Here is a 27,648-nt window from a genome sequence, read left to right as displayed (position 1 = left end):
AAGTTCAGTTTGGACATGTTATGCCCTTGGAATTCCGCTGGGATTTTTTTCTGTGCTCCTGCACTGAGCAGTTTGAGACAATAACCCACTGTGTCTTGTCCTACTCCAAAGCCCCTCAACCTCTACTAGCTGCGGTACCTTTCCACCACTTATCTACACAGCAGCAGAAACCTGGATCAGCAGACCTTCACGGTCCATTCCAAGAGGAAGCGTTTTCATGATGAACTTTTGGTTGAAGTTCTGGAGAGGCCCAACAAGCAGGTCCAGTACAAAAGACAGAGGGATTTACAACTAGAGGAAAAAGTCATGGCAAGAGGAAAGGCTCAGGCTGGCTGCACAGCGTGAGGACAGGATTTCAACATGAGAGCAGGCTCTTGCTTCGCAGTTCCTGGAACAAGAATGGCAGCTAAGGGAGGATGACAGAGCTCTGCAGAAAGAGCTGTTTGAACAGCTGACATCTCTAATGGCTGACAGAGTATCAGCTCCTGCCGCATAACCCAGACCATGGCTTGAGTCCCCTCCATGGTACCCTGTGATGCAGTCAAGAGACAGCTGGGACAAATCCATGGCTAGGTGACCCATGCAATCAGGCCCTATGAATAGCAGGGCAGGGCAACTGAGCCCCATGTAGTCTTCCATATTGAGCTCCTTCCCCTGGCACTAAGTGCACAGCAAATATGGAAGGAAGGGAAAGGATAATGGGGGGCCTGGGGACATTCAACAGTAGGGGGTTTTATCTTGTACATAGTTTCACTGTTTTCACTTGTTCATGCACTTTATGATTTGTTTTGAGTCTTTTTAAGGGTTTGTTGTTGTTACAGGTGTTCTAGTGTGGCAATGGCAGCTGGCCTGCCTGGCAATGGGTTAATGGTGTGTTTTTCTAATCCATATTTATAAATAAACCTTTTATTTTATCAAGAAAGTTTATTGCTTTCACTGCATCACATCATACAATGTGTATTTAAAATAAAGGTAAACACATGATTAGGGACTATTCCTCAGTACAGTTAGTTACATCAATCCATACATCAATCACTTCCTTGCGTCAGTCCATACTGTGAATCAATGTCCCTCTCCATTTGATAAGCAGTCAGGTCATTCATAAGTACATTGCATGGCAATCAAACCCCCACCTCTCCCTAAGCAATGAAAACCCACCACAATCTATCAGATCCTTCTCCCCCACAAGCACATTCATAAAAGGCACTATTCTCCCTCTTCCACGCAGCCACGTAAATCCAAAATGTGGGATCACAAAGCATCCCTCACTTCCGTTGTCTTGATGCAGGCAGCTCCAGCTGTAGTAGGTGCACTTTCTGGCTTAGTGTACTGATTCAGTGGCCCCTTGCTGTCATAGGCCCATTCAGGGGGAAATGGATACCTCTGGCTTCACAAAGACTGTGAAGAGCACAGCAAGTCACAGTAATGCACACAGCATTGATGACTCTGGAATCGGTCTAAATATCTTTAGTGGGTTTTCAATCTGCCAAAAGTACATTCAACAGCCATTCTACACCTGCTGAGAGTCTAATTAAACCTCCTTTTGCTCAGGCCTCTGAAATCAGGGTACGGTTTCATAAGCCAAAGCAAAAGGAGGTACACCCAGGGTCCCCCAGAACAACAGTGGGGACAGTAACTCCATTTATTACAATGTCGTAATAATACAATGTCAGCTTGTCCAGGAGTGTAGATTTCCCAGAGGTGAAAAACCATGGCATCATGAACTTTTCCAGTACAACCCATGTTGACATTCATAAATCAACCTCTGTAGTCCACAAGGGCCTGGAGGAGTAGTATGGAGTAGTACTCTTTGTGGTTTATGTACTCATGTGCTCGTTGAGGAGGGCAAACTAGGGGCACGTGAGTCCCACCAATGGTCCCTGAGCAGTTTGGAAACTCCATCTTCTGAAACCCAGCTATTACTTCAGGAATATTTTTAATGCCCATCTCCTTGGAGATGAATCACATGGCTGATTACCCACAGTGGACTTGCCAATACAGAACTCGTTGACAAAGGACTTGTAGCAGTCTGGGGTAGTCAGCTTCCAGACAGTTATAGCAACCCGCTTCTGGACTTGCATGGCTGCCCTCATGTGGGTGTCTTTATAGTAGAAAGGTCGAGGCAAATGGTTCACAAATGTATCTTCCTTCATGCAAAAGTCCTGGATCCATTTTTGGCCACCCCAGGTCCGTATGACAATGTGGTCCCACCAGTGTGTGCTTGTGACCCTGCTCCAGAAGCTCCGGTCTGCGAAGGGGGCATCAGCAGCAATACAGAGTATCATAAGCAGCATCAGTTTGAATTTGCAATGTTTGTGTCTTCCTCCTCCTGCTCCATCAGAAGCTCTGTCAGGTGCTTCCAGTGGGTCAGAAAATGTCCCCCAGCATATCTGCCTGTTCCTGAAACAGGAGTGAAATCACAAGGGAGAGTTCTTCAAAAGGCACCTCATCCACACTGCTGGCTCTGGTAGCTGGGAGAATGTGGACCAAAATGATGCTGGCCAGGATGTGTTGGCTGGTTGTTCAAACTTCCTATAACGTACAGCCTGGACAGTCAAGTTTTCCCACGCTGCACCATAATCAAAGGGATAGAGTGGCCACGTTTTGGGAGGGCAAAAAGGAGTCTGGAATACAGTTGGTTTGACTTGTGTCTGCGTGCAGCACTTTGGACACTAGTGCCCCAGATTTGAGCCCAGGTTAGAAAATGCTTAATCTAGGGTTGACAATCATTGTGGATGCTCAAGCCCTGGGTTCTCTAACCCAGGATCTGCTGACTCAAGTCCCACTAACCCTGGGCTTACATTGCAATGTAGACATACCCTAAGAGTCTGAGATCTCATTTTCACTACAAAATCTGATTATGTTAGAACATAAGGAGGGAAAAGTTAAGCTAGCCATGATATTACTGAGCAAGGATTTTGCAGTCTGAATAGACAAGGACGAGCTGTGAACTGTGTCATGGTGACAAGTTATGGTAACCTTAACGAGTATTTGAACACAAATATAGGATAACAGCTCCTGAAGTTCAACCGTGATTGATTGATAACAGTGCTGATCACAGCTTGCCCTTGTCTGCATTAAGGGCAAAGTTGTGGTCTGCATCACTTTAGTTAATCTGATTCTTCACGTGTGTCCTACCAATCAAATTTTGTAATGAAGACAAAGGCTTAGAGGCACTAACTACAGCACGTGTGTAGGTTGTCAAAGTTACCAGGCTAACTGCACCTCAGACCCCTCCTGGTCTCTGAGTGCACCTACTCTAGGTCTCAGGCCTCTAGTGGAATCACACAATTCTCCCACTATCAGACTTGCCCCTGTGTTGCAATCTACTGTGCATCAACCATGATTTACCACAGCAGGTTTGACTTATGCCCAGACTCTGCAATTCTGTTCCCTTTGGGACAATAACTGGTAATCAGTGACCAACAGCTTCCTCAAAACAAAATTTTATTCATATAGAAGAAAAGCATTCAGAGGAAAAATATATCGTATCTTAAGAAGAATAAACCAGACTGTACATGTCTGACTTTTTCCTAAGGTGTCCCTGGCCCTGGGAAAGTCCAGCTTTTTAAGACTCCCTCTCTGTCAGTCTGTCTCCCTGGACAGTTCTGACAAGTGAACGTTTTAACTCTTTAGCCCTCTTCTGATCACCAAGCTCCCAGCTTCAGCAAAACAAGGTTTGCAACTTGTTTGAGACAGGATCCTTGAAGCTAACAGCTTGCTCCACTGTTTTTAAAGTGTATATATGGGTGTTCTTTTCTGGAAAGCCATTGTGTCGCTTTCATACACAGACCCCACTGAATTCACATATTATAAGCGCTCCTCCATTACTCCTAAGACACTTCCCCTTACTGACCAAGTCACAGTGTTAATAAAATTACATAGCATTAGTCATAATGCTATTACATATCAGCTCTGCATCTGTCACATAAGTGTTTACCATTGAGTAGCATGAGGTACTACTCCCATTCCCTGCAAGCTAGGGAAAAGAGACAGGTTATCTAACTTGGAAGTCCTGCATGACAGAACAGAGCACTGGCCCTAGGTGGGCTTCGTCTATACAGTATAAATACTAGACTGTTACTTTATATAGCTTGAAACATTGGTACCTACAAGTTACGTCCTCTACTGCAGCAAGCTGGCATATTTAGATCTGTATTCCTCTTTGTTCCGGGGAAGAAGAATAGGCATAAGTATTAATAGAAGAAATCTTGTCAGAAGTCCCTGGTCAACAAGTCTTTAGAATTAATAACCCTTTCCTATTAGAGATATCAAAATCTTATGTAAAGATTTCTGAATGAGAATACTCAAAATAGTGGCACCAGGAATAAACTAACTTCTTACTTTCAGGGGTGATTTTTTTCCCTCTTTTTAAATTTTAGGCAGCCTCCACCCAGTATTCTTGATCTACAAGGCTGCAACACTAGAGGCAGGCTTGCTTGGAATTGCACTGACTATGACAACTTCTATCATGCAAAGAGCAAATGGGCTGCAATGACCAGGGACAGCTGGTCATCAAGGGGATCTGCGCTTCCAAGGTTAAAGGTACAGTACTTTCCCTAACAGAGGTATGGCTGAAACATTTCAACTTGAGACTGTGGTAGTGGCAAGAAAATGATAGATGGAAGGAGGAGGCTGGCTTCTTAGAGTTGGTCCTGGTGCTGTAGGGCTTGGCAACACTTTTTAAATGGGGAACAATTTGCTGTCTGGGGAATCATACACTCTGTTCTAGAAGAAAGTTTAGGTAAATAAACCTGCTTAAAACTAAAGTGATCAGCATCAGCAGGCCAGTCCCTATGCAGGTTTTTAGGGCCTATATTGAATCTCAAAAAACATGTCTTAGCACCTGTAGTGTACAGTATTCTAGGAACACAGGAATAGTTGTAACACTAATAGACGCCAAAGCATTACTGGTTTGTTAGTGATAAGTAAACAAATACCAAGAGGAGATTAACTGTCTAGGCTTTTTTGTGTGCGTGCGTGCGCACACACTCCTAGGCCACAGAGGTACAACAGTAAAATAAAACTGTCCAGCAGTTCATATCTGAAATGAAATGGTTATACGCAGTGTTGGAATTCAGTTCCAGAATGGGGACCCACTTTCTTGTTGCTCAGATACCAGCTCCAGTCCTCTTTCCATATAATTCAAGTTGGATACCCCAATCACCTCAGCTCTCTGTGGTAGGGGAAAGGCCATAAAAATGTACTCATGAATCCATTCTTCTACAGCTGAAAACCATTCTCACTCCATCCGTAACAGGGCAACAGATTGCTCTCTGTACGGGAACCTCTTCTCTCATAGAAGGAGCAATGGAACTTTCCTTTTGTCATAAAGGCTTTTACCAGATCACCATGGGATCGTTATAACTCCAAAATTCAATTTATAGGAGACTGCATTTATTTTTAAAAGCTTGAGACAGTCAGTCATAAGCTCGCGAGTGCTGTCTTGACCTCGAGGGCTCTCTGGACAACATGCAGTTCATACTTGTAATTCTTAGACTGTCTTAGTCCCGGGATTGTGCCAAACAGAAGATTGACTGTGACATATTACAAGGGTAGTTTTTCAGCATGAGGATTATTAGTATGTAGCAATTAAGCTAATTTTACGTGGGAACAGAAGTATCATAAGGTCAGAGTCTTGTGTTTTGTTTACCAACCCACCCAGCTACCTTTTCCCACATCTAAAATCCTCTTTCATTTTTAGTTTCACTCCTTTGCTTTTCCTTCAGTTGTGTATTACAGAAGACAGAACAACAAGAATATATTAATCCATCACTGGTTGTTGAACTGACTTCATCCTACCTATATTTTATCATGTCTCCTGTACTGGAGGGAAAAGCTATTCTTTAAAAACACAATATTTCTTTGTTTTACACCAGAGTTAGCATATAGTCCACAGTAGTTCTATCAATTGCAGCCCACTGGGGTTAAAAAAAAAATAGTGGTCTTCAATAAAGAAGTAGATAAGGTACATCACCACCAGCTTTGTAATTCCAGTTGCCATTTATTTCATGGAAAATAAGTCTCAAACCAGGTATCTGCCACTAGTAAGTATTAGGATTATTTTGTTTCAGGACACAGTTTTGAAACAAATCCTGAATTTTGTTGGCAAGTGTCAAATCATGGAATTGAGGTTAATAGTGAAAAATTACATCCCCAAGCCTTGACTGCCTTAATCTGGTTTGAATACTTTATCAGTTTTATTATTCATGGTCAGGCTCAAAGAGTCTACATTTGGGTTTTTTTGGCAGATGTACACAACCTCTCCTACTTTCTGACCCTTCTACCTGGGTGTTGCATGTGTACTGATCTACAGCTCCTGTTGATACCATTCAATTTATGCTCCTGCTTCTTGTCCAGCTGCTGACATCCTGTCCCATCCTCAACCCCTCATTCATTCATAAAATGTACCCTAAAACAACATTATAAAAAATCATAGAATCGTAGAAGATTAGGGTTGGAAGAGACCTCAGGAGGTCATCTAGTTCAACCTTCTGCTCAAAGCAGGACCAACCCCAAGTCAATCATCCTAATGGCTGTGTCATTCTGGGTCTTAAAAACCTCTAAAGATGGAGATTCCACCACCTCCCTAGGTAACCCATTTCAGTGCTTCACCATCCTCCTAGTGAAATAGTTTTTCCTAATATCCAACCTAGACCGCCCCCAGTGCAACTTGAGACCATTGCTGCTTCTTTTGTCATCTGCCACCACTGAGAACAGCCGATCTCCATCCTCTTTGGAACCCCCCTTCAAGTAATTGAAGGCTGCTATCAAATCCCCCCTCACTCTTCTCTTCTGCAGACTAAATATCCCCAGTTCCCTCAGCCTGTCCTTGTAAGTCATGTGCCCCAGCCCCCTGATCATTTTCGTTGCTCTCCACTGGAGTCTCTCCAATTTGTCCACATCCTTTCTGTAGTGGGGAGCCCAACACTGGACGCAGTACTCCAGATGTGGCTTCACCAATGCTGAATCGAGGGGAATAATCACTTCCTTCGATCTGCTGCCAGTGCTCCTACTATATGCCGTTAGCCTTCTTAGCAACAAGGGCACACTGTTGACTCATATCCAGCTTCTCATCCACTGTAATCCCCAGGTCCTTTTCTGCAGAACTACCCAATTGTTAGGGTCAATGCATTATCTAGAGTTCTCGGCCTTATTGATTAAGTCACAAGTAAAGATCTGTTTTATGGACTCCTCCTAAGCCTAAGAAGAAGTTTTCACTCAACATGAGGTAACCACATACTTCAGTACAAATGGTGCTCTGGTTAAGGCCTAGACCAACAAGGGAAAATGCAAATCAGGATTATGACTCAGAGGCACAGCTGTGCCAATGTACTCTGTATGCTACTAGGCTTTCAGTCTCATGAGCACTAAATTCTGTTTACCTTAAAAAGATCACTGTTTTGGTAAGAGTCCTATATAAAGGACAGTTCACCACAAAGTGAGTGAGCGTGAAATCATAGTGACAGTACAGTACAACGAAGTTGTATTCACTGAGCGTGCCTGTATGGGACAGAGCGTGATACCACACCAAGCACTGTAGGAGATTCCAGGCTACAAAATGTACAGTTACTGCTACAAAATAAATGAAACTGAAGCCATTTCAGGGAGATGTACTGTAAGGAGAACTTGATGCCAGGAGTTATTTTTCTTGTCACCTTCAGCCTGAGATATTACTAATCTTTATGGAGTTCAAACTGAAGATGGGATACGTCGTTATAAAGATACAAACCAGACTGTACCTCAGCTCTATTCCCAAACATAAGGAAAAAATTGTTACATTAATCCTCTCTCCTTGTATGTAATGATCGGATGCAAGGCCAACAGATCCAGTCGCTTCTACGGTTTCTCCATTCAAATCTCATGCTGCTCTGAAGCCTCCGGACTGGAGAGTTGCTTGGTGTACTCTGGACAGTATCTAGCTTGGAAGCTTTAGAAAGGTGATAGATTTGGCATAAAAAACTGCCCCGAAACAACTGGAAATCTGGTGAAGTCTGTGATTGTTCATGGAGGTGAACATTAAAAAACAAAAAAACACACCAGAAAATTGAGTTAAGCACAAAAATACAAATACAGAACCTCAAGCTCTTAGGGTACTTGGCGCACGGACAAGTATAAAATAGTTTTGTTTTTAAAATAAAGTCATATAGATATTATAAAAAGCCTTCTGGCCAGTTCAGAGGTTGCTGTTGACACCTTCTGAACATTTACACCCTGGAACATGTAGGTGTATAAGTTGGGCCAGAGAGTTTCATGCAAGTTGATATCTCCCCCTGCCTCACCAATATAATGTTAAAGCAGTGCGTTTTCCAAATAATTCCTTTTTAAAAGATGTTTTAAAATACATTGGAGGTTGCGTGGGGGAGTAAGGAGTGAACCTGGAAACAGCCACAGGCCTATGTGAGATCTATTGAATTAAGAGATACTTAGTTCCTCCACAGAACCTAATTAGCGAGGGCATTTGGCACATTCATTCTCAATTTTCATTTCTGCTCACAGATCACTTTTAAGGTATCAGCATTTGTCTGGGTATAAATGGGGAGGGGGCATCTATAGATTTGAGTAGAGTTTAGATAACATAAGCCCCCGAACCTTGCGAAGACTGTATTACGATGTCATATCTGCTGCTGCACTACTGGTAATGGTAGCCAATTGTACCCATCCATGCAGTGTTCAATCTGAGCTTTATCCACCAGAAGCAGAAATACATTTCCAGGCAGAGATTTAAAATGAAAAAAAAAAAAGATACACAAGACAATTTAAACTGAATTCAAAGAGTTTATTGCACCAAATTTCGCAAAGAAATAGACCAAAATTATACTGTACATAAACAGCAGGAAGAAAAAAATGTCCACACAGTTTGATACTGGTAGCCATTCAGTCAATCCTAAAAAATGGAAATCCATTCATAAAACATGCAATAGCAACACAATCAGATTTGCTTCTAGTATGGATAACCAGTTATGTATGTCATTTTAATCCATTTACCTGGAGTAGCTAATGTATAGCGTATAATTGGCAGTTTAGACTCAATTCTGATCTGAGTCCTTTTAAGCCAAGTCAAGAGAGGAGGGTGGGGAGAGGGAAATCTTGCTTTAGATAGTGACCAAGTTGTGTCACCTTTACATACAACAGTTTGATATTTTGAAAAAGGGCTTTTCACTTTCAAGAGTGAAAATATACAAGCAAAACAACTTATTTATAATTTTGTCCTCCAAATTATAGCTATGAAACACACACAGAATTAAAAGTATATATTCATACATTTGAGGCAAAAGAACTATAGTTAAGATTCATTAATAATTTGGGAAGCTATAAACTAGATTAAAATGTTTAACTCTTATTGAAACTGCTTTAGATTAAGAGACTTCAATTTTATGCAGTCCCACAGCTTAGTGTTCACCTGTATTGGCATTTCTCCCCCAGGTTTGTAAACGTTTAATTTAATCTGAAGAGTGTACATTTTTTACATTGGAATGTGTAAACTGCATTTCTGTAGGGTTTTGAAAGATTACTCAGCCTCACTTGAAAACCCAGAAAAATATGTATTAAGAGGTTTACAAAAGATTTATAATACTGATAAAAATAAAAAAAGCTTTGGAACCTTGAAGATTTAAGCTACATTTTTATTTCACTGTAAGTTTTAAACATTTTTCCTGTACATTCATACCACTTTTCATTCTATTAAAAAAATAAAACTGAAACATGCTATAAAGATGTCTAACACAACAACATTTGTACATACTTACTGCTCTGTCATGCCACACTAACTTGCCCAACCAGCAAGATGCTACAAAAATGTTCAACAGGTAAGCCTTACAAAGTTGAAGAAGCCCTGAAGGTAGTATCCTGTCAATTGAGGTAGTATATTTGGTGGGAGGGAGAAATATTTAAGTTTCTTTAGACTAATGCCAACATTTTTTTAAAATGAATTATACAAACCTTAATTTTAGAAATGAAATTTGAGACTAAAAATAGGGCAGTCTCATTGTGTAATTTGTGAAGAGCAGCAAAGAGTTATATAAAGGGCAGTAACTACACTGTAAAGATTTGATATTGGGCTGAGGAAATTGAGTGCATTGGAATCATCAATTCATATATCTCCTTAAATTAACGTACAATTTTATCAAACAGCAGCATTTGTTGGGGGTAAGTAGTAAATTAAGGATTTCTGATCAAGGTTCTAATCCTGCAACATGATATGTGCAGGTTGACTTGCCTTCAGTGGTGCTCCATGTGGATACAGAGGTCCGCTTGCAGGCATCTCTCTGCAAAACTGGGACTCAAATCAGTTCAGACGGAAGCAAGACAAGCCATTTTTTGTTGAACATGAACAGGAACTAGACAAACTAAATTACTATGAAAAACTGCAGGGCATGAAGTAATGAGAATGAATAAAATACAGAATTCATGCATACTTACCAGGGAAGTCACTACACACACCTACACACTTACTAAGCGGAGAGGGGAAGTTTGACAACAGGTGCACTTGCTATGTCATTTGGTTTCAAGCAAACCATGAAGTGGAGGTCAAAGCAGCTCAGGGGAATCAAATCAGGGCAAGCAGATTTCTTCATGTATCAGTAATAAGAGATAACCCAAACCTCAGGAAGATTGTAGCCATTCTGAAGAGCACATTGGGGAAAAGGACTAAATGTCTACAATGCAATTAAACACCCTTGACTGGCCCAGGTCAATACTGCAGTGTAGACATTTGGGCTTGGGGTGAAGCATGGCCTCTGGGACCCCATGAGGAGGAAGTGTTCCACAGTCTATGCTCCAGCCCAAGCCTGAAAGTCTACACTGCAATTTTATATACCTGCAAACTGAGTTAGCTGACACGGGCCATCCATGGGTGTTTCATTGCTGTGTAGACATACTCTGTAAGTACTATGCAAAAGGAGACTCCTGGAATGTTAGATGGGTGAAACAAGATCTTAAACAATCTTATCTGTTTAGAAATCGTACCTGGAAATTAAGAGTCCTTCAACTTGGACAAACAAACCTGCATGGAAATTTCTCATGGTAAATCTACACTTTCCTCTCAGAGAGAGAGAGAGAGACTAACAAGATTTAAGGGCAATTCTTTGTCACATTTAGAACAAAATGAAAACCCCCATAATACTCACCTTTTTTCACTTTAATTATTGAAGATTCTCTTTAGAAAACCCAATTATCAGGGCAGTATAAACTGAAACTGTGCTTAAATGGGTCCCTCCAGTGCTGGGAATTCTGGAATCACCAGCACGGATGGTTCAGTGAGCCAATTAATGAATCCTAGCAGGCAGTAATGATTCTAGTAGAAAGAGTTCATGTTTCTAAACAAGTATTTAGACAGCTTAATATCAAGTGCCAAAAGTGCCCTATGCTACTCATGTCTGTGTTTCCATAGAAGGTTTGATAGTCTAACACTCTGCTTGGGTGGGTTCCTTGCCTCTCGCTTCCTTTCTTTGAAAATAATGTTTTTATTTCCTTTTGCCCTTTCTTGGTCTAAATAGTTTCATATGCTGCTAAATAGTGTTTGATGAAAAATGTAACTTTGTACCTTGCTGCGTATACCTTGCATGTAAATAGTAAAGTTAACTGTGCCTATGAGCAGAGAATTTTATATAATTGTATACTGTTGTATGGAACAATAGAGACTGGTGCTATGAACTATTTGACCTAATGGGCAAGTTTCTTCTTCAAAGCAGTTAGTCCTTAATAGATCAGAAGGCATTGAGATGATAGTGCAAAAGTTCTGTAGAATGATAGTGGATGTTGGTGAATGTTCATTCTAATAAATCATGGATGTCCAGGCTTGTCATTGTCCTCTTTGTTTCACTTAAAACAGCCTCTACTTTCAGTGTGAATGAAGAGTCATCTCCAAATAGTAGCAATGCATTTGACCAGTGATTTTTTTTTTTTAAATAAAACTTTTGTTGAGTTTATGCCAATTGGTTGTTGTATGCACACACACACACAAACACATTTGGTAACATATTGTACATTAGCTTGTCAAACAGAAATATCTCAGATGGCAATATCTAATTCCATTAAGACTTAGAACCAATTCCCAATTTTACAGGTCATACAGAAACTCAAAAATCTATTAATGTTGCAAATGCAACAATGTAAACTTGTAGTAGAAATTCCATAAGGCTTCCTAAAAAAATCCTCCTCTCTCAAAAAGCCTTCTTCATCCTAATGTTGGGGTGGCACTAATTATAATCTGAGCTCATTCTGTTTCCTCATCAGTAAAACTAGATGCAGCTGCAGCTTCCTTTTATCCTTAAAAAAAAAAGAAAAAAAAAAAGAAAAAGAAACAACAAACCTCAAACACACCACATAACTCAGCTGCTGAGTCCAAGTTTCTTGTTTTGAGCCGGCCACTACTACAATACAAAAGGATGTTTGTGTTCTGCAAAACTTCATGTCCATCCACACACCTCTGTATAGGAATGCTATTTACATAGTTTACAACTCCAGCTCCGCAACCAAAGCGCACAAAACACTATGCGATCACAAGTGTAGTATTAGAAGAACCATCCTATTCCATCTGTTCTTTTTACTACCACTTCATGGTTTTCTTTAAGCAGTGTTTTATGCTGACAGTTCAGTGTTCGCTGTAGTGTTTACGTTTGTCATTTAAAAAGACGGCAAGGATGTATTCACCTTCATGATTCGTTAACTCAGAGGTGAGTGTAAAAAAAACCAACCTGAATGCCTTTTACAGTATGTAAACTGAAGTCTTTAGATAAAGTGTCCAGCTGAAAGTAGAATCAAAAGGTGTTGGAATGCAGTGTCATCACCTGCTTCCCTCACTGTTCCCCTTTACCGGTGCTTGGCATGTCTGTTCTTCATTCAAGATTCCTGTAGTTTGTTTAGGGAATAACTATCCTGAGATTTTAACTTATAAGAGTATTTGAGCAACATACGGGGAGTGAGTGCTTGCGATAGCAGCCAACAAAGGCAGGTCATTGGATTCAATCCTAGAAGTTTAAGAAAAGGAAGAAGGCTTTTAAATATATTTATCTCCACCTTTTACAGAAGAAAAAAAAAAAGTTACCCCTCCCTCTCCCACCTTCCTAATCCACACCAGAAATAATTGGAGGTCACTCCCTAGATCACTGGTGATTTAACAGGGTGAAGTGAGGTCTCCTATCATTAAGCGTTCATTGCTTTTATTATTTGACCATTCATAGCATACTAATAAATGTACAGTAGTATTTTTTTAATTTGTAGATTTTTACAAAATAAGAGATCAGTGTTATATTGTGTCATGCATTATCTTTGCTTGCTTTTAAATTCTTCACTAATTCACAAAATTCAGTTTGCAGCTTCTTCCAAGCCATTAGTGAGAAATAATCAGGTTCTGCTGCATTAGTGCTACACTAACACCAGTTTGAAGAAAACAGTCAGTTTTTTGCAAGTGTTACATATAATCAAAATCAGACAGGCTCAGCGTTTCAGCACCACAATAGCTTTGCACCTCCTGACACAGAGGTTCATGTTCCTAGATCAGGAGTGGTGCTTTAGCACTCCAGGAAAGAGTTAAAATGTATTCACCTAGGCTCTACAGGACTCAAGATTCCACAAACTGAGACTATGGCCATAATAAACAATTTAACATTCCAAAGGCATATTGTGTCAAAGCCTCAGTACATGTTTTTGACAACAGATCCTGATCTGAGCAGCATTACAGCTGAAGTAGCTTGACAAGAACACATACCCACGCTGCAATCAAAGCAGGAGTAGAAAAAGCACAGCCCTGTCAGTTTCAAGTCACTTCAGCTATGGTGTTCAGACAAGGATACGGGATTTGATGAGAAACAGAATGGAACACCTCATATAGCTGGGGTGGGGGAGAAAGTTAAAGAACATGAAAAGCAAAGAGTAAAAGGGAGGCAGTGTGACATAGTGGCTAGAAAGCTGGACTGGGACTCAGGAGACCAGATTTCTATTCCTAGCTCTGACACTGGCATGGTGGGTGACCTTGGGCAATTCCCATCACCTACTGTGCCTCAGTTTCCCCATCAGGAAGATGAGGCTAATGATATGACCTCCTTTGTAAAGTGCTTTGAGATCTACAGATGAAGAGTGCTATGTAAGAGCTAGATATTACTATTAAAAATAAAATGGAACACTAAGAAATTGCCAGAGAAATTGCAAGCTCTTTTGTTTTGTGTCTGTATAGCACGCAGCACAAGAGAGTCCTAGTCTATGATTAGGCTCCTAGGCGCTACAGTAATACAAATAATGAAAAACAATAAATGTAGGATTGACAGAGGGAGAAAGAGAAAACAAAATGGACACAGGCTCTTCATTTGGCTGTTGGACAAGAGGAATACAGTGAATGTACAGGAAGGCTGAAAAGTGAACTGAGAAAAACTTCACAAAGAAAACCAAGTCATGCACCTTAGTGACTCTGAGTTACTGTACATAACTGCTTAAAAAAACAACCCAAACAACACTTGTCATCCTTTTTTGTCACATATGATTAACAGCAATAAGATTCCGAAGATTCAGACTGGCTGTGGTCTCCAACTTCTTACATTATATTTAAATAAGAAGATATCCTATCAAGAAGGCTAGCATGTATTTTTAACTGTTAAAGCTAATTAGTTTCAGAACTTATTTCTGTCTTATTTCTGAAGATGGGCTTTTAAATTATTGCAGAGAACAAAATTAAAAAGGTTAATTTTTCTTCAAGAAAATAAGGACCAGCTATTGTTCTTAAATGCTAAATTTTGAACAGTTCAATTTGACTTCCAGATAGCTCAGTGGCACACATTTTCACATCTTATTTAGCATGTCTCTCATACACAAGCCTAGTGGGAAGCCTGAGAAGCAAGCCTGCCCACTGAACAGTGGAGTAGCATTTGAACTTCAAGAGAGTTTGGTCAATCTTGCCAAAAGTTATAGCAGCTCTAAATCTTACTCACCCCAATACAATTCCTAGCTCTTTTACATGAACTCTTGTATGTCCTCGCAGGTATTCCGAGAGCATTTTGCTTTTGAGGTACATCTCCTGTAGCCTATCCTCAAGGTGCATTATGCACTGTAAAAAAAAAAAAAAAAAAAAAAAACCACACACACACCAGAAATTTCAAGAATCGATTTAGCTTTCATGTAAATGTGTAAACTCATAATTTTAGCTACTATACCAGGAGGCATGATGTAAGTTTAGTGTAACTTAAAAAACCCGAAGAATAGGCACAGCGCTCTTCACAAGTGGCCAACACAATCGTATCAAAATGGATGATTTTTCAGGGATTTGGGCCAGGGTATCTTTCCTGACTAGCACCTTTGTTGCCATCAGTCAACCAGCCATATCCAACTCCCATTGTAGTCAATGACAGTATTTTCACTGACTTAAATAAAAGCTGGATCAGACCCAAAGACATTCAAGGCAGCTAATTAAAACTGAAACCTGAAGACTTTGACTAGGCCATCTTTATTACAAGTCACTACTGTTTTTCTGAGATACAACTTAAATAGCTGAATCTAAAATCGGAACTTTATTAGCTCTGCAGAATTGCCATTCTTGAAGAAACGAAGAATTATAAAAAGTAGCACTTTCCATTTTATTTTATATTTGCAATAAAGTGTGTGAAGACAGTGACGTGGGCTGCAGTGACAGGTTCTTTTGTTCATTAATTTATTTTAAAATATCATTTATGAACCCCTTGTAGATGTTTTGCAGTACTAGTGCTAAAGGGTTTTAATACTGGTTCAACAGTGTTTAATAACTAAATACTAGTTGTCAAATGGTAAAAGTTGAAGTTAAATTGGTATTTCAATAATTAGACTTTTAAAGATCACATTGCCCATTAAGTTAATATGATAGAAGTTCACATGCTTTTTATAGATTTGAGAGAGAATTTAAGTGTGAGAGCAATTATTATGTAAGAGAATGGGTGAAATCCCGGGTGCCACTGAAGTCAGTGGCAAAACTACCAGGGGGCCAGAATTACACCCAATATTTTTAGTGCTAGAATATGAACTGGTAAGACACTTTACTGCATATTTTGGTATGGGACATGGGATGTGTATTAAATTTGATATATCATCTCTCTGCAGCAAAGACCAGTCCACCAAAATCAAACTAATTCAGCTCTGCACGCTCCTAGACATGAAGGCAAGCAGCGTTTGCAGTAAGTCACATTGCAGAGTACATCTGACAGGAAGAGGCAGCAATTAGACATGCATCAGGAGCAAGTAATTTTAGGTCACATTAAGTATATTTCTCAAGTTTAATGAGTAAAAAACCCTGCCTTTTTTAAAGCATATGGAATTCTTAACACTGTCCTAGAAGTTTGAATTTCCTTTGGTATTTTATGCTAATGTACAACAAATTTTGCTAATTAAAGTCTAAGGCAGAAGAGAGCTGTGCTTGGTAGGCAAGATGACATTCTTCTGATATTCTTCAATTCATAAATAAATATTTGAACAACCATTCTTTCAGTTCATAATGGTTCTTATATACTTGAGAACAGACCATGGACCAACTGTTTAATGCTTTGGGTAGTAGGAAAAGACGATACCTTCTCACAACACAGTGCTAGCTAAGGTGAATTGACAACAGCTTAACTTAACATTTTCACTAAAAACCCAAATCACAGAAGAGGATCACAAATCACAGGCGAGGAACATGGTATGAGCTAGGATAACACATTCTCTATGCACCCCCAAATGCAAACAGAATCCATTAATGCAGTGGTTCTCAACCAGGGGTCTGGGTACCCTTGGGGATACGCACACGTCTTGTTTATACTGCTCTATATACTGAAATCTAAGTACAATATATATATATATATATTCCAACTGATTTATTTTATAATTATATGGTAAAAATGAGAAAATAAGCAATTTTTCAGTGATAGTGTGCTCTGACACTTGTATTTTTACATCCGATTTTGTAAGCAAGTAGTTTTTAAGTGAGGTGTAACTTGGGGGTACTCAAGACAAATCAGACTCCTGAAAGGGGTACAGTAGTCTGGAAAGGTTGAGAGCCACTGCATTAATGCATCCTTAGTAGATGGGTTAGGGATAGACATCCATATAAGTAGGTGTACACTAGGAATTAATTCCATAAACTCTGTCATCTCTTGAAATTTGCATTTCCATAGTTACTTTCCCAGTCCTTATATCGTTAATGTTATATGGGATTAAGAATTTTATCCAAGTAAAGAATATGGATGGTAGGTAAAGACTAGTGTTTAACCTCTTCATTACACTACATTCTAAAGGAGATTCAGCAGTGTCACACACTCCTATATGGTAACCTTTACAAACAGAACACTTCCATTCACTGAATGCCAGCTAAAAGTCAGGATATACTTAGAAATTTTTAATTTGATGTGTGGATACACCAGGCAAATCCCTCTCACTTTTGACAGCTGAAGAGTTCAGACTCATCATGCTTATAGAGGTGTGAGAAATGAAGTGGAATTTTTATAAGTTTCCTTTACGACTTGTACCATTGAAGGAGTGAAAAATTATTCACAAGTCAGTTTTCAATATCAGAAATAGTGACTCAAACTGGGATATAAAAGTTGTGTGTGAGTTTTCTTTTTCTTTTCTTTTTTTTTAAAAAGGTGCATTTAAGCGGCATCCATGCCCATTTTAGTTAGTTCTTTCCACTAACCACAGACATACTCCAAAAGGTGGACTTTTACATGGTCACAAATCTTGAAGTGCCACAATGAACACACCATTGGCCTGCGCTGCCTATAGCTCAGAGCTGTTCTGTTTTGTGTAGTACCATACAAAACACAGTCTGTTGATCTAAACGATGGGTGGGTGGCTCAGAAGAAAAACTGACAAGGGAGGCAGTCTGCTAAGACACAATTTTAGCAGCATGATGTTCATTGTTGGCAGGGGGTCTGTGGGAAGATAGCATGTGATCATGTAATTCAAGACAGTAATATAATGAATACGCACAAGGGGTCTGAATTAAGGTTGAACAGGCAACCTTAATTCTGGCATTTACAAACTTTTGAGTCCTGGACTTTACAACCCTAATGTTCTTTTAATATGGTTTTGTACGTGCAATGTATCTGTAGGTGGGCTGCACTGTGCATGTTTAGTATATTTTCTAAATCGTTTCACTGTAATTGAAATCAGGCAGGTAATACTTGAAAGCCCTAGCATAAGAAATTTAGCACATATGACTGAACAATTTTCATTAGCCACAGTTGTTCATAAAGAAATACTTACGAAGTCAGCTGGGAGGTTGAGTTTGTAAAGCTGTAAAATGGACTGCAGCAAACTGGACACTTGACTGGAGACTAAGACATCTTTGCCTAGCTTCATACTGTCCATCATCTTTCTCTGGCTTGTAGCCACCTGTACATTCCATTTATCCGTATCGGCAATAATGCAGACAGCTTCTGCTATGGGCTCATCTAGTACTGGATGCTGTAATAGGTACAAAACAAGAACACTAGCTATTCAAAACGTTTTCAACTGGTGTTCACAACTGAGACTAAATGGCTTCGTTAGCACGTAAGTTTTGCAAGGGAGGGGTGGAATGATAAAGTGGGAAGAGTATTTCAAAGAAGTGAGACCAAACAGTTTTTGTCTAAAAACAAAAGGTTTTATAAAAATAATTGAGAACTGTGGAGAATTTGTACTGGATTCTGTTATGGTGAAATAACTAACATGATAAACTTGATTTGGGGCCAAAGTAGAAATACGCAAGTCAGATTTGTTGATTTTTTATTTTAAAAAAAGGTGGGTATGAAAGAGACAGTTGTATACTAATGGCAAATTCCTTTCTACAAAAGGAATCCCCAGCTCCCTTATTAGAGCAGCTTTATCACCGCTTTCTATTACAGGGGAGGCACAAAGGGTTAGACTGGGGGCTAAAGCTGCGGCCTGTGTGTTTCAAAGACAAAATTTCTGTTCTGTAAGCATGGAAAAAATTGCAAGTTCATTGCTCAATTTAAAACAAGTCCATTTGAGAAGCACGGTTCTTTTTACTGCTTACTTCCTGCACTGCTACAGATAGCTAAAAGCACTTAATGTCTGCCACTAGGGCTTGTTAATCTTTAGTTGGCATTTACTGTGCAACTATAACTGTTAATTTAGTGATAGATCAGTTACAATAAATTACTTGTTTTGAACGTACAGAGTAAAAAACAGATATTTTAGACATGGTCTAACACACAATGAAGCTTGTACTTATGGCAACTGTAATCTGCAGTCAGTCATCTGTGCTAATGACTGGCAAAATCTCTGTCCCTACAAGATTTCTCATCTCCATAGTAACATACTGTAGTAGGTGGTAACTGCATTAACAAGCTTCCAGGCACCTGCAGACCATCTTACTTGCGTACATTACAATGCAGTCAGCCTGTTAAGGTGACTAAATAGGGAAGCACTTCAATATTATATTTTTCCTATTGTAAAGAATTATCCTGTTCAATTTTTCAAGTTGTAAACAGAGAATTACAGATTCCTCCCCTCCCCATTTATGCTTGCATTATAAGGTTTATACAGTACAAATGAAAGAGCACATGTGAAAGGGGTGTGTGGGTACTGTCACATGTTCCAAGAGTCAAGAAGCGTGAAGTCTCCATATTGGTCACTAGCAACTGGTTTTATTGAACAGTAGCTATCCTATATTTTTTCCCCCATCCAGAATATGTTCTCAGTAAGATCATATCATTCCTACTATTAGAGGTCAGTGGCTCTGAAAAAATGTAGGGAAACCTACATGCACTGCATGAAGCAGATCTGCTGGTAACCACTGCTTGAGTTTTTCATCATTACTTATTCCATGCAGTACCAGATCAGGCATGTATGTGGGACAGTAACCACCGAGAAGTGACCTTCCAAAGTTTTTCACACTTGGACTGCTGATTATGTTGGATCTGAAACAGAAGAATATGAAGCCCATTCAAAAGCCAAGAGCATAGCCACCTTTCAGATACCTCTCCCCACTCCTCCAATAAGTATGGTGAAATAGTCAGCATAATAGACTTGTCACAAGATCTTCAAATACATGAAACTGATGCAATTCTTATCTGACAGGCTACATTTAGATATTGTTGAGAGACCTGACATTAACTAGCCCTCAGGTTTACTCTGTGCCTGGCTCTGTAGCCTGTTTAAATTTACATAGCAAGTTCTCTGGCATTTAAAATTAAGCAGTACTAAATGACGCCACACATAAGGAAAAAAACAACGAAGCAGAGTTAATATTGGTGTAGGAACCTTAACATTCCCTGACTAATTTTAAACAGTTCAGAACATTTTAGTTTTCTAGATTTTAAGAAAAAACGACAACTCTGCAACTGTTAGGTCTTGTGGAATATATAAGCTCCCTGTTTTGCAGCTAGTTGGCTTGCTGAGCTTGAGAGTTCAATGCTTGGTTCAATGAACACTTAACTAAATGCATATGCAGTCTCAAGCAAAGCAAAGCAAAGGCATCCGTCTTGAATCAGAATTATGCCTGCATTAAATTTTAGATTTCATCTGTGTACCAAAGAGTGTGATTAGAATTTTTCTACTCTCCGTAAACTCAAAGGATGAGAAAAGTATTTTGCTCAAAACTTTCACAGATGTTCACCTTCTGCCAGAGGACAAGCATAGAACATTTCAGCCTCAAGGGAACAGTTTTCAAGACCCTAAACAATAATAAAGCCCAGATAACTGGCTGAGTGAAGTCCGTAGAGCTCTGCCTGGTCACAAGGGCCCTCCTGAACAGCTCAGAACTTAAATGGTAAAAGAGGGATGGGGATGGAGATGTTATAATGGAAATTATTTTATAACTAACTATAACAGTGACTTCTAGCAAACATTAAAAGTAACTTTAATGTAACTACTCCAGACCAGTCTTAAAAACAAAACAAAATAAACTTCTAAGTAAATGAACGTAATGCTCATGCTGGACAGACAGTGAAGTTTTCAATTCAAAGCAAAGGCAGTAACTATGCGCACTTCCTACCCCACCAGCATGTGTCTTAGCCCTGCTGAAGGACCAGAAATATCTGAGAAAAGAAGCCCTGTCAAACAAACAATTATTTTGGCAGGCAGTCTGTGCATCATCCTACTCAATCTCTGCCTTTTGCTGAGACTGCCAACAAGGGACTCAGTTGCAACAGCAATTTTTACAGTACAGACACATCAGCAAGAAACTGAGTTAAGACCCCATGCATTTCACAGACCACTGAACAGCTCTTGGGTAGCAACAGCATTTGACCCCAGCTGGCACAAGATTCACTCAAATACATTCTTTACCTTGGTAAAGGAAGTTCTACTTCTGTAAATTCTTCATGCCTATTGCGGACATGGCCTCGAGGGTATAGATCAGAGATACATGAAGCACTATCGTCGTCGCTGTCTCCAAGTGCACTATCTGAACTCTCATTCCTAGGAATATCCCCTTCGATTCGGAAGGGGATTTTCCTTCCAGCATCCCCATAGGGGACATCTTCAGTGACTACTTGGCCAGAGTCCTGTACGTCAGAACTTGTTTTAACAGAGTCAAGTGAATGGACGCCCCCATTCTTGGAGCACAGGGTTCTAGCTTCCTCTAAGATTTCTGTTTTTGCAGTTTCTATTTTGTTATCAGATGGCTTAAGTGGTTCATCTGACAAGCCACGCAGAGTAGAAATATTTGCTACATTCATTTCAATTTTATTACCCTCAGCAAAATATTCATCAAATATACTTGCACTCGCATCACATGATGGAATTTGTGCATACCAGATATTACGCCTAATGTGTAATGGTTTAAGGGAGGCTTTCGAAGTTTCTTGTTGGCTCTGGGAAGTTTCTGCAGGCACATTTGGTGGACTTGAAGTACAGCTTTCTACCTGTAGATTTTTTTTGAACGCCCTAAAATTTTCATCCAGGTCACTCTTGCGAGTTTCTAAATCTGACTCTGGTGATGTAGAACTTCCAATCTGGAAAGTGACCCTTTCTAAATGAGGATTCCTATCAACAAACCTCTCAGGACATGGTACAGCAGATGACCTGTCAGATGGCTTTTCTGCTACTTCACTTGTGGCCTGGTTGCTATTCTTTAAGTCATCCGTTAAATCCTCTGATTCAATTTGTTCTTCAAAGTGGTAGGACACAGCTCCTATATCATCAACTACCTTCCCTTTCCTACCGTCATCCACCATTCCTTTAGACGCAGAACTGCCAAATGTGCAGTCTTTTGATGCAATACAGGATGCCCTGGAGCTCTGATCAGCCTTTCCTGTTACTTCTTCATTCTTTTCTTTCGAGGACGTTGGAAGAGCAGGAGAGCTCTCTGGGTTACTGACGTACCCCACAGTGCTACTGGTTTGATTTCCACCATTCTTCTGAGGTAGGATTGGAGGCACAAGAGCAGGTTCATTCTTAACAGTGACAACCACATAATCAGATTCTTCAACCTCTCCCTTTTCCAATGTAGTTGTGATCTTGCTTCCATTTAGTAGTTGCTCCTCCTCTCCAACTTTCCCATTCCAGGCCAGTTGATTTTCCTGTAGCTCAGAGCACCGTAGGAAGTATGTTAGAACGTAGAGAATACGTTGAACTAATTCCTTATGTTTTCCAACAATCACAGTCCGTGTCAGCCTAACGGGAGAGCCTATGGCACCATACAGATCACCTATGCAAACATATAGGGAAACAGGTACATCACAAATGTGTATGTGGTTACACTACAAGTTTCAGAAGTAGAAAACAGACATTCAATGCATTCTTTGTAAGAATAGACTTACATAATTTGGGCAATTCCTTTTAAAATAATTTTAAGATGCTTTTCCTCACAGCAAATTAATGGAGGTTTGAGACATTTGTTTTTTCTTTTTGAAACCCACATATTTCCTCTTATTTGCACCCAAGCTTGTTTTCATAGGGTTGATCATGAGCGTGAGACTGCTAGCATTCAATCTCTGGTTACCTCAATGCTATTGGAAGTTTTGCTTTACAAAACAAAGCTTACAAGAAGTTATTTTCATTTGGAAATAGAGACAAGGAAAGTAAGTCCTTTTACTTATAAACTGAGCACAGTTGCTATAGAAATCAGAAGCAAACAAACAGGAAGCCCAACTGACATTTTAAATAGAATTTCTAGGAATAAAAGAAAAGGAGTACTTGTGGCACCTTAGAGACTAACCAATTTATTTGAGCATAAGCTTACGTGAGCTACAGCTCACTTCATCGGATGCATACTGTGGAAATGTAGAAGATCTTTTTATACACGCAAAGCATGAAAAAATACCTCCCCCCACCCCACTCTCCTGCTGGTAATAGCTTATCTAAAGTGATCACTCTCCTTACAATGTGTATGATAATCAAGGTGGGCCATTTCCAGCACAAATCCAGGGTTTAACAAGAACGTCTGAGGAAGGGGGTGGGGGGGGAGGAAAAAAAGGGGAAATAGGTTACCTTGCATAATGACTTAGCCACTCCCAGTCTCTATTCAAGCCTAAGTTAATTGTATCCAATTTGCAAATGAATTCCAATTCAACAGTTTCTCGCTGGAGTCTGGATTTGAAGTTTTTTTGTTGTAATATCGCAACTTTCATGTCTGTAATCGCGTGACCAGAGAGATTGAAGTGTTCTCCGACTGGTTTATGAATGTTATAATTCTTGACATCTGATTTGTATCCATTTATTCTTTTACGTAGAGACTGTCCAGTTTTACCAATGTACATGGCAGAGGGGCATTGCTGGCACATGAAGGCATATATCACATTGGTGGATGTGCAGGTGAACGAGCCTCTGATAGTGTGGCTGATGTTATTAGGCCCTGTGATGGTGTCCCCAGAGTTACCAAAAGAAACTACAGCATTTGCTCAAGGAACTCCCTGAAAAAGCACAAGATCAAATCCGCACAGACACACCCCTGGAACCCCGACCTGGGATATTCTATCTACTACCCAAGATCCATAAACCTGGAAACCCTGGGCGCCCCATAATCTCAGGCATTGGCACCCTGACAGCAGGATTGTCTGGCTATGTAGACTCCCTCCTCAGGCCTACCAGCACTACGCTACCAGCACTCCCAGCTACCTTTGAGACACCACTGACTTCCTGAGGAAACTACAATCCATAGGTGATCTTCCTGATAACACCATCCTGGCCACTATGGATGTAGAAGCCCTCTACACCAACATTCCACACAAAGATGGACTACAAGCCATCAAGAACACTATCCCCGATAATGTCACAGCTAACCTGGTGGCTGAACTTTGTGACTTTGTCCTTACCCATAACTATTTTACATTTGGGGACAATGTATACCTTCAGATCAGCGGCACTGCTATGGGTACCCGCATGGCCCCACAGTATGCCAACATTTTTATGGCTGACTTAGAACAACGCTTCCTCACTCTTGTCCCCTAACGCCCCTACTCTACTTGCGCTATATTGATGACATCATCATCTGGACCCATGGAAAAGAAGCCCTTGAGGAATTCTACCATGATTTCAACAATTTCCATCCCACCATCAACCTCAGCCTGGTCCAGTCCACACAAGAGATCCACTTCCTGGATACTACAGTGCTAATAAACGATGGTCACATAAACACCACCCTATACCGAAAACCTACGGACCGCTATTCCTACCTACATGCCTCCAGCTTTCATCCTGACCACACAACACGATCCATCGTCTACAGCCAAGCTCTGTGATACAACCGCATTTGCTCCAACCCCTCAGACAGAGACAGACACCTACAAGATCTCTATCAAGCATTCTTACAACTACAATACCCACCTGCGGAAGTGAAGAAACAGATTGATAGGCCAGAAGAGTTCCCAGAAGTCACCTACTACAGGACAGGCCTAACAAAGAAAATAACAGAACGCCACTAGCCGTCACCTTCAGCCCCCAACTAAAACCCCTCCAACGCCTTATTAAGGATCTACAACCTATCCTGAAGGATGACCCAACACTCTCACAAATCTTGGGAGACAGGCCAGTCCTTGCCTACAGACAGCCCCCCAACCTGAAGCAAATACTCACCAGCAACCACACACCACACAACAGAACCACTAACCCAGGAACCTATCCTTGCAACAAAGCCCGTTGCCAACTGTGCCCACATATCTATTCAGGGGACACCATCACAGGGCCTAATAACATCAGCCACACTATCAGAGGCTCGTTCACCTGCACATCCACCAATGTGATATATGCCATCATGTGCCAGCAATGCCCCTCTGCCATGTACATTGGTCAAACTGGACAGTCTCTACGTAAAAGAATAAATGGACACAAATCAGATGTCAAGAATTATAACATTCATAAACCAGTCAGAGAACACTTCAATCTCTCTGGTCACGCGATTACAGACATGAAAGTTGTGATATTACAACAAAAAAACTTCAAATCCAGACTCCAGCGAGAAACTGTTGAATTGGAATTCATTTGCAAATTGGATACAATTAACTTAGGCTTGAATAGAGACTGGGAGTGGCTAAGTCATTATGCAAGGTAACCTATTTCCCCTTGTTTTTTCCTACCCCTCCCCCCTTCCTCAGACGTTCTTGTTAAACCCTGGATTTGTGCTGGAAATGGCCCAACTTGATTATCATACACATTGTAAGGAGAGTGGTCACTTTAGATAAGCTATTACCAGCAGGAGAGTGGGGTCGGGGGAGGTATTTTTTCATGCTTTGCGTGTATAAAAAGATCTTTTACACTTTCCACAGTATGCATCCGATGAAGTGAGCTGTATCTCACTTAAGCTTATGCTCAAATAAACTGGTTAGTCTCTAAGGTGCCACAAGTACTCCTTTTCTTTTTGCGAATACAGACTAACACGGCTGTTACTCTGAAACCTAGGAATAAAAGCCGAATCAAAGCCTTGATCCTAAGAACATACTCACAGGATTAACTTTATGTATGCAAGTAGTCCCACAGGGAATAGGGAAAGAACAGGTTAAAGACCATTAGATAATTTAGATGTATTGAAGTTGGCAGGGCCTGACAAATACACCCTAGGGTACTTAAGAAACTAACTGACACAATCTCTGAACCATTAGCAATTATCTTCAGGAACTCGTGGAGGATGGGTGAGACCCCAGAGGGCTGCAGAAGGGCAAACATAGTACCTATCTTTAAAAAAGGGGAACAAAGAGGACCAGGGGAATTATAGGTCAGTCAAGCTAACTTTGATACCTGCAAAGATACTGGAACCAATTATTAAACAATCAGTTTTTAAGTACCTAAAGGATCATTGGGTGAATAGGTAATAGCCAGCAAGCATTTGTCAAGAACAAGTAATGCCAGAACAAGCTAATTTCCTTCTTTAACAGGGTTACTGGCCTAGTTGATGGGGGGGAGGGAAGCAGTAGACATGATGTAGCTTGATTTTAGTAAGACTTTTGATGCAGTCCCAAATACCACTCTCATAAGCAAACTAGGGAAGCATGGTCACATTGAAATTACCATAAAGTGGATACACAACTGGTTGAAAGACAGTACTCAAAAAGTAGTTATCAATGATTCACTATCAAACTGGGAGGATGTATCAAGTGGGATCACCCAGATGCCTGTCCTGGATCCGGTACTTTTCAATATTTTCACTAATGACTTGGATAATGGGGTCGACCGTATGGGTATAAATTTTGCAGATGACGCCAAACTGGGAGAGGTTGCAAGCACCTTGGAGGACAGCCTAATCAGAATTCAAAAAGACCTTGTCAAATCGGAAAATTGGTCTGAAATCAATAAGATGAAATTAAATAAAAGACTAGTGCAAAGTACTTCAACAAAATGGGAATAACTAGCTAGGCAGCAGTACTGCTGAAAAGGATCTGGAGGTTCTAGTGCATCACAAGTTGAATGAGAGTCAATATCAGTTGTTAAAAAGGCTAATATAATTCTGGGGTGTATTAACAGGAGTATCATCTGTAAGACATGAGAGGTAAATGTCCTGCTCTACTTGGCACTGTTGAGGCCTCAACTGGATATTGTGTCCAGTTCTGGGAGCCACCCTTTAGGAAAGATGTGGATAAACTGGAGAAGTCCAGAGAAAAGCAACAAAACTGATAAAAGGTTTAGAAACCCTGACCGATGAGGAAAAGTTAGAAAAACTGTATAACCTTAGTTTTGAGAAGAAAGGGGGGGTGGGGGGGGATGGGGACCTGATAGCCTTCAGATATGTTAAGAACTGCTATAAAGAGGTTACAGCAAGGGAGATTTAGGTTAGATATTAGGAAAATCTTTCTAATTATAACAGTAGTTGAATACTGGAATAGGTTACCAGGGGAGGTTGTGTAATCCTCATCACTGGAGGTTTATAAGTACAAAGTTAGACAAACAGTTGTCAGGTATAGTCTAGGTATACTTGGTCCTGCCTCAGCATGGGGTGATGAACTAAAAGATGACATCTCAAGCTCCTTTCCTTTACATTTCTATGATTAACAGTTAGGTGTATTAAAGCAAATGCTTGCTTGCAGGATTCAGGCCTAAATTAGTATTATATGTATATAAACTTACTTATAAAAAGAGTCTTGGAGTAACAATAATATTATGACAACTCAATATAAAATTTTAAAATAAAAACTTAAGGTTTGCAGAGACTGAGCAGTTCCTTCATCATGAACAATATAGTTTTCTCTCTTATGGAATGCTGCAATTGATTGAAATCATGGCATTTTAGTATAATTTAATAATAAAACAAGGATTTATACAAAGCTTTCCATTTTT

General features: G+C 40.1%; 2 protein-coding genes across 6 annotated transcripts in view; one reads left to right on the top strand and one right to left on the bottom strand.

Moving 5' to 3' along the window:
* The window catches only part of C4H4orf45 (chromosome 4 C4orf45 homolog), a 67,833-nt gene extending 50,982 nt beyond the window's left edge, over window positions 1-16,851 (top strand). Inside the window, exons 4-5 of the mRNA XM_043545915.1 lie at window positions 4,383-4,545; window positions 16,063-16,851. Of these exons, the coding sequence (XP_043401850.1) occupies window positions 4,383-4,545; window positions 16,063-16,140 (241 nt within the window). The 3' untranslated portion in view covers window positions 16,141-16,851. The remainder of the gene's footprint in view (window positions 1-4,382; window positions 4,546-16,062) is intronic.
* The window catches only part of FNIP2 (folliculin interacting protein 2), an 87,550-nt gene continuing 68,666 nt past the window's right edge, over window positions 8,765-27,648 (bottom strand). For all 5 annotated transcript variants that reach the window (XM_027833463.3, XM_027833464.3, XM_043545914.1 and 2 more), the window contains 5 exons: window positions 21,229-22,591; window positions 19,703-19,859; window positions 18,202-18,402; window positions 14,925-15,040; window positions 8,765-12,971 (listed from right to left, as the gene is read on the bottom strand). In XM_027833463.3, the coding sequence (XP_027689264.2) occupies window positions 12,893-12,971; window positions 14,925-15,040; window positions 18,202-18,402; window positions 19,703-19,859; window positions 21,229-22,591 (1,916 nt within the window). In that variant the 3' untranslated portion in view covers window positions 8,765-12,892. The remainder of the gene's footprint in view (window positions 12,972-14,924; window positions 15,041-18,201; window positions 18,403-19,702; window positions 19,860-21,228; window positions 22,592-27,648) is intronic.

Source organism: Chelonia mydas, chromosome 4, assembly GCF_015237465.2.
Source record: "Chelonia mydas isolate rCheMyd1 chromosome 4, rCheMyd1.pri.v2, whole genome shotgun sequence".
Taxonomy (NCBI): Eukaryota; Metazoa; Chordata; order Testudines; family Cheloniidae; genus Chelonia; species Chelonia mydas.
This window is presented reverse-complemented; position numbering and strand designations above follow the sequence as displayed.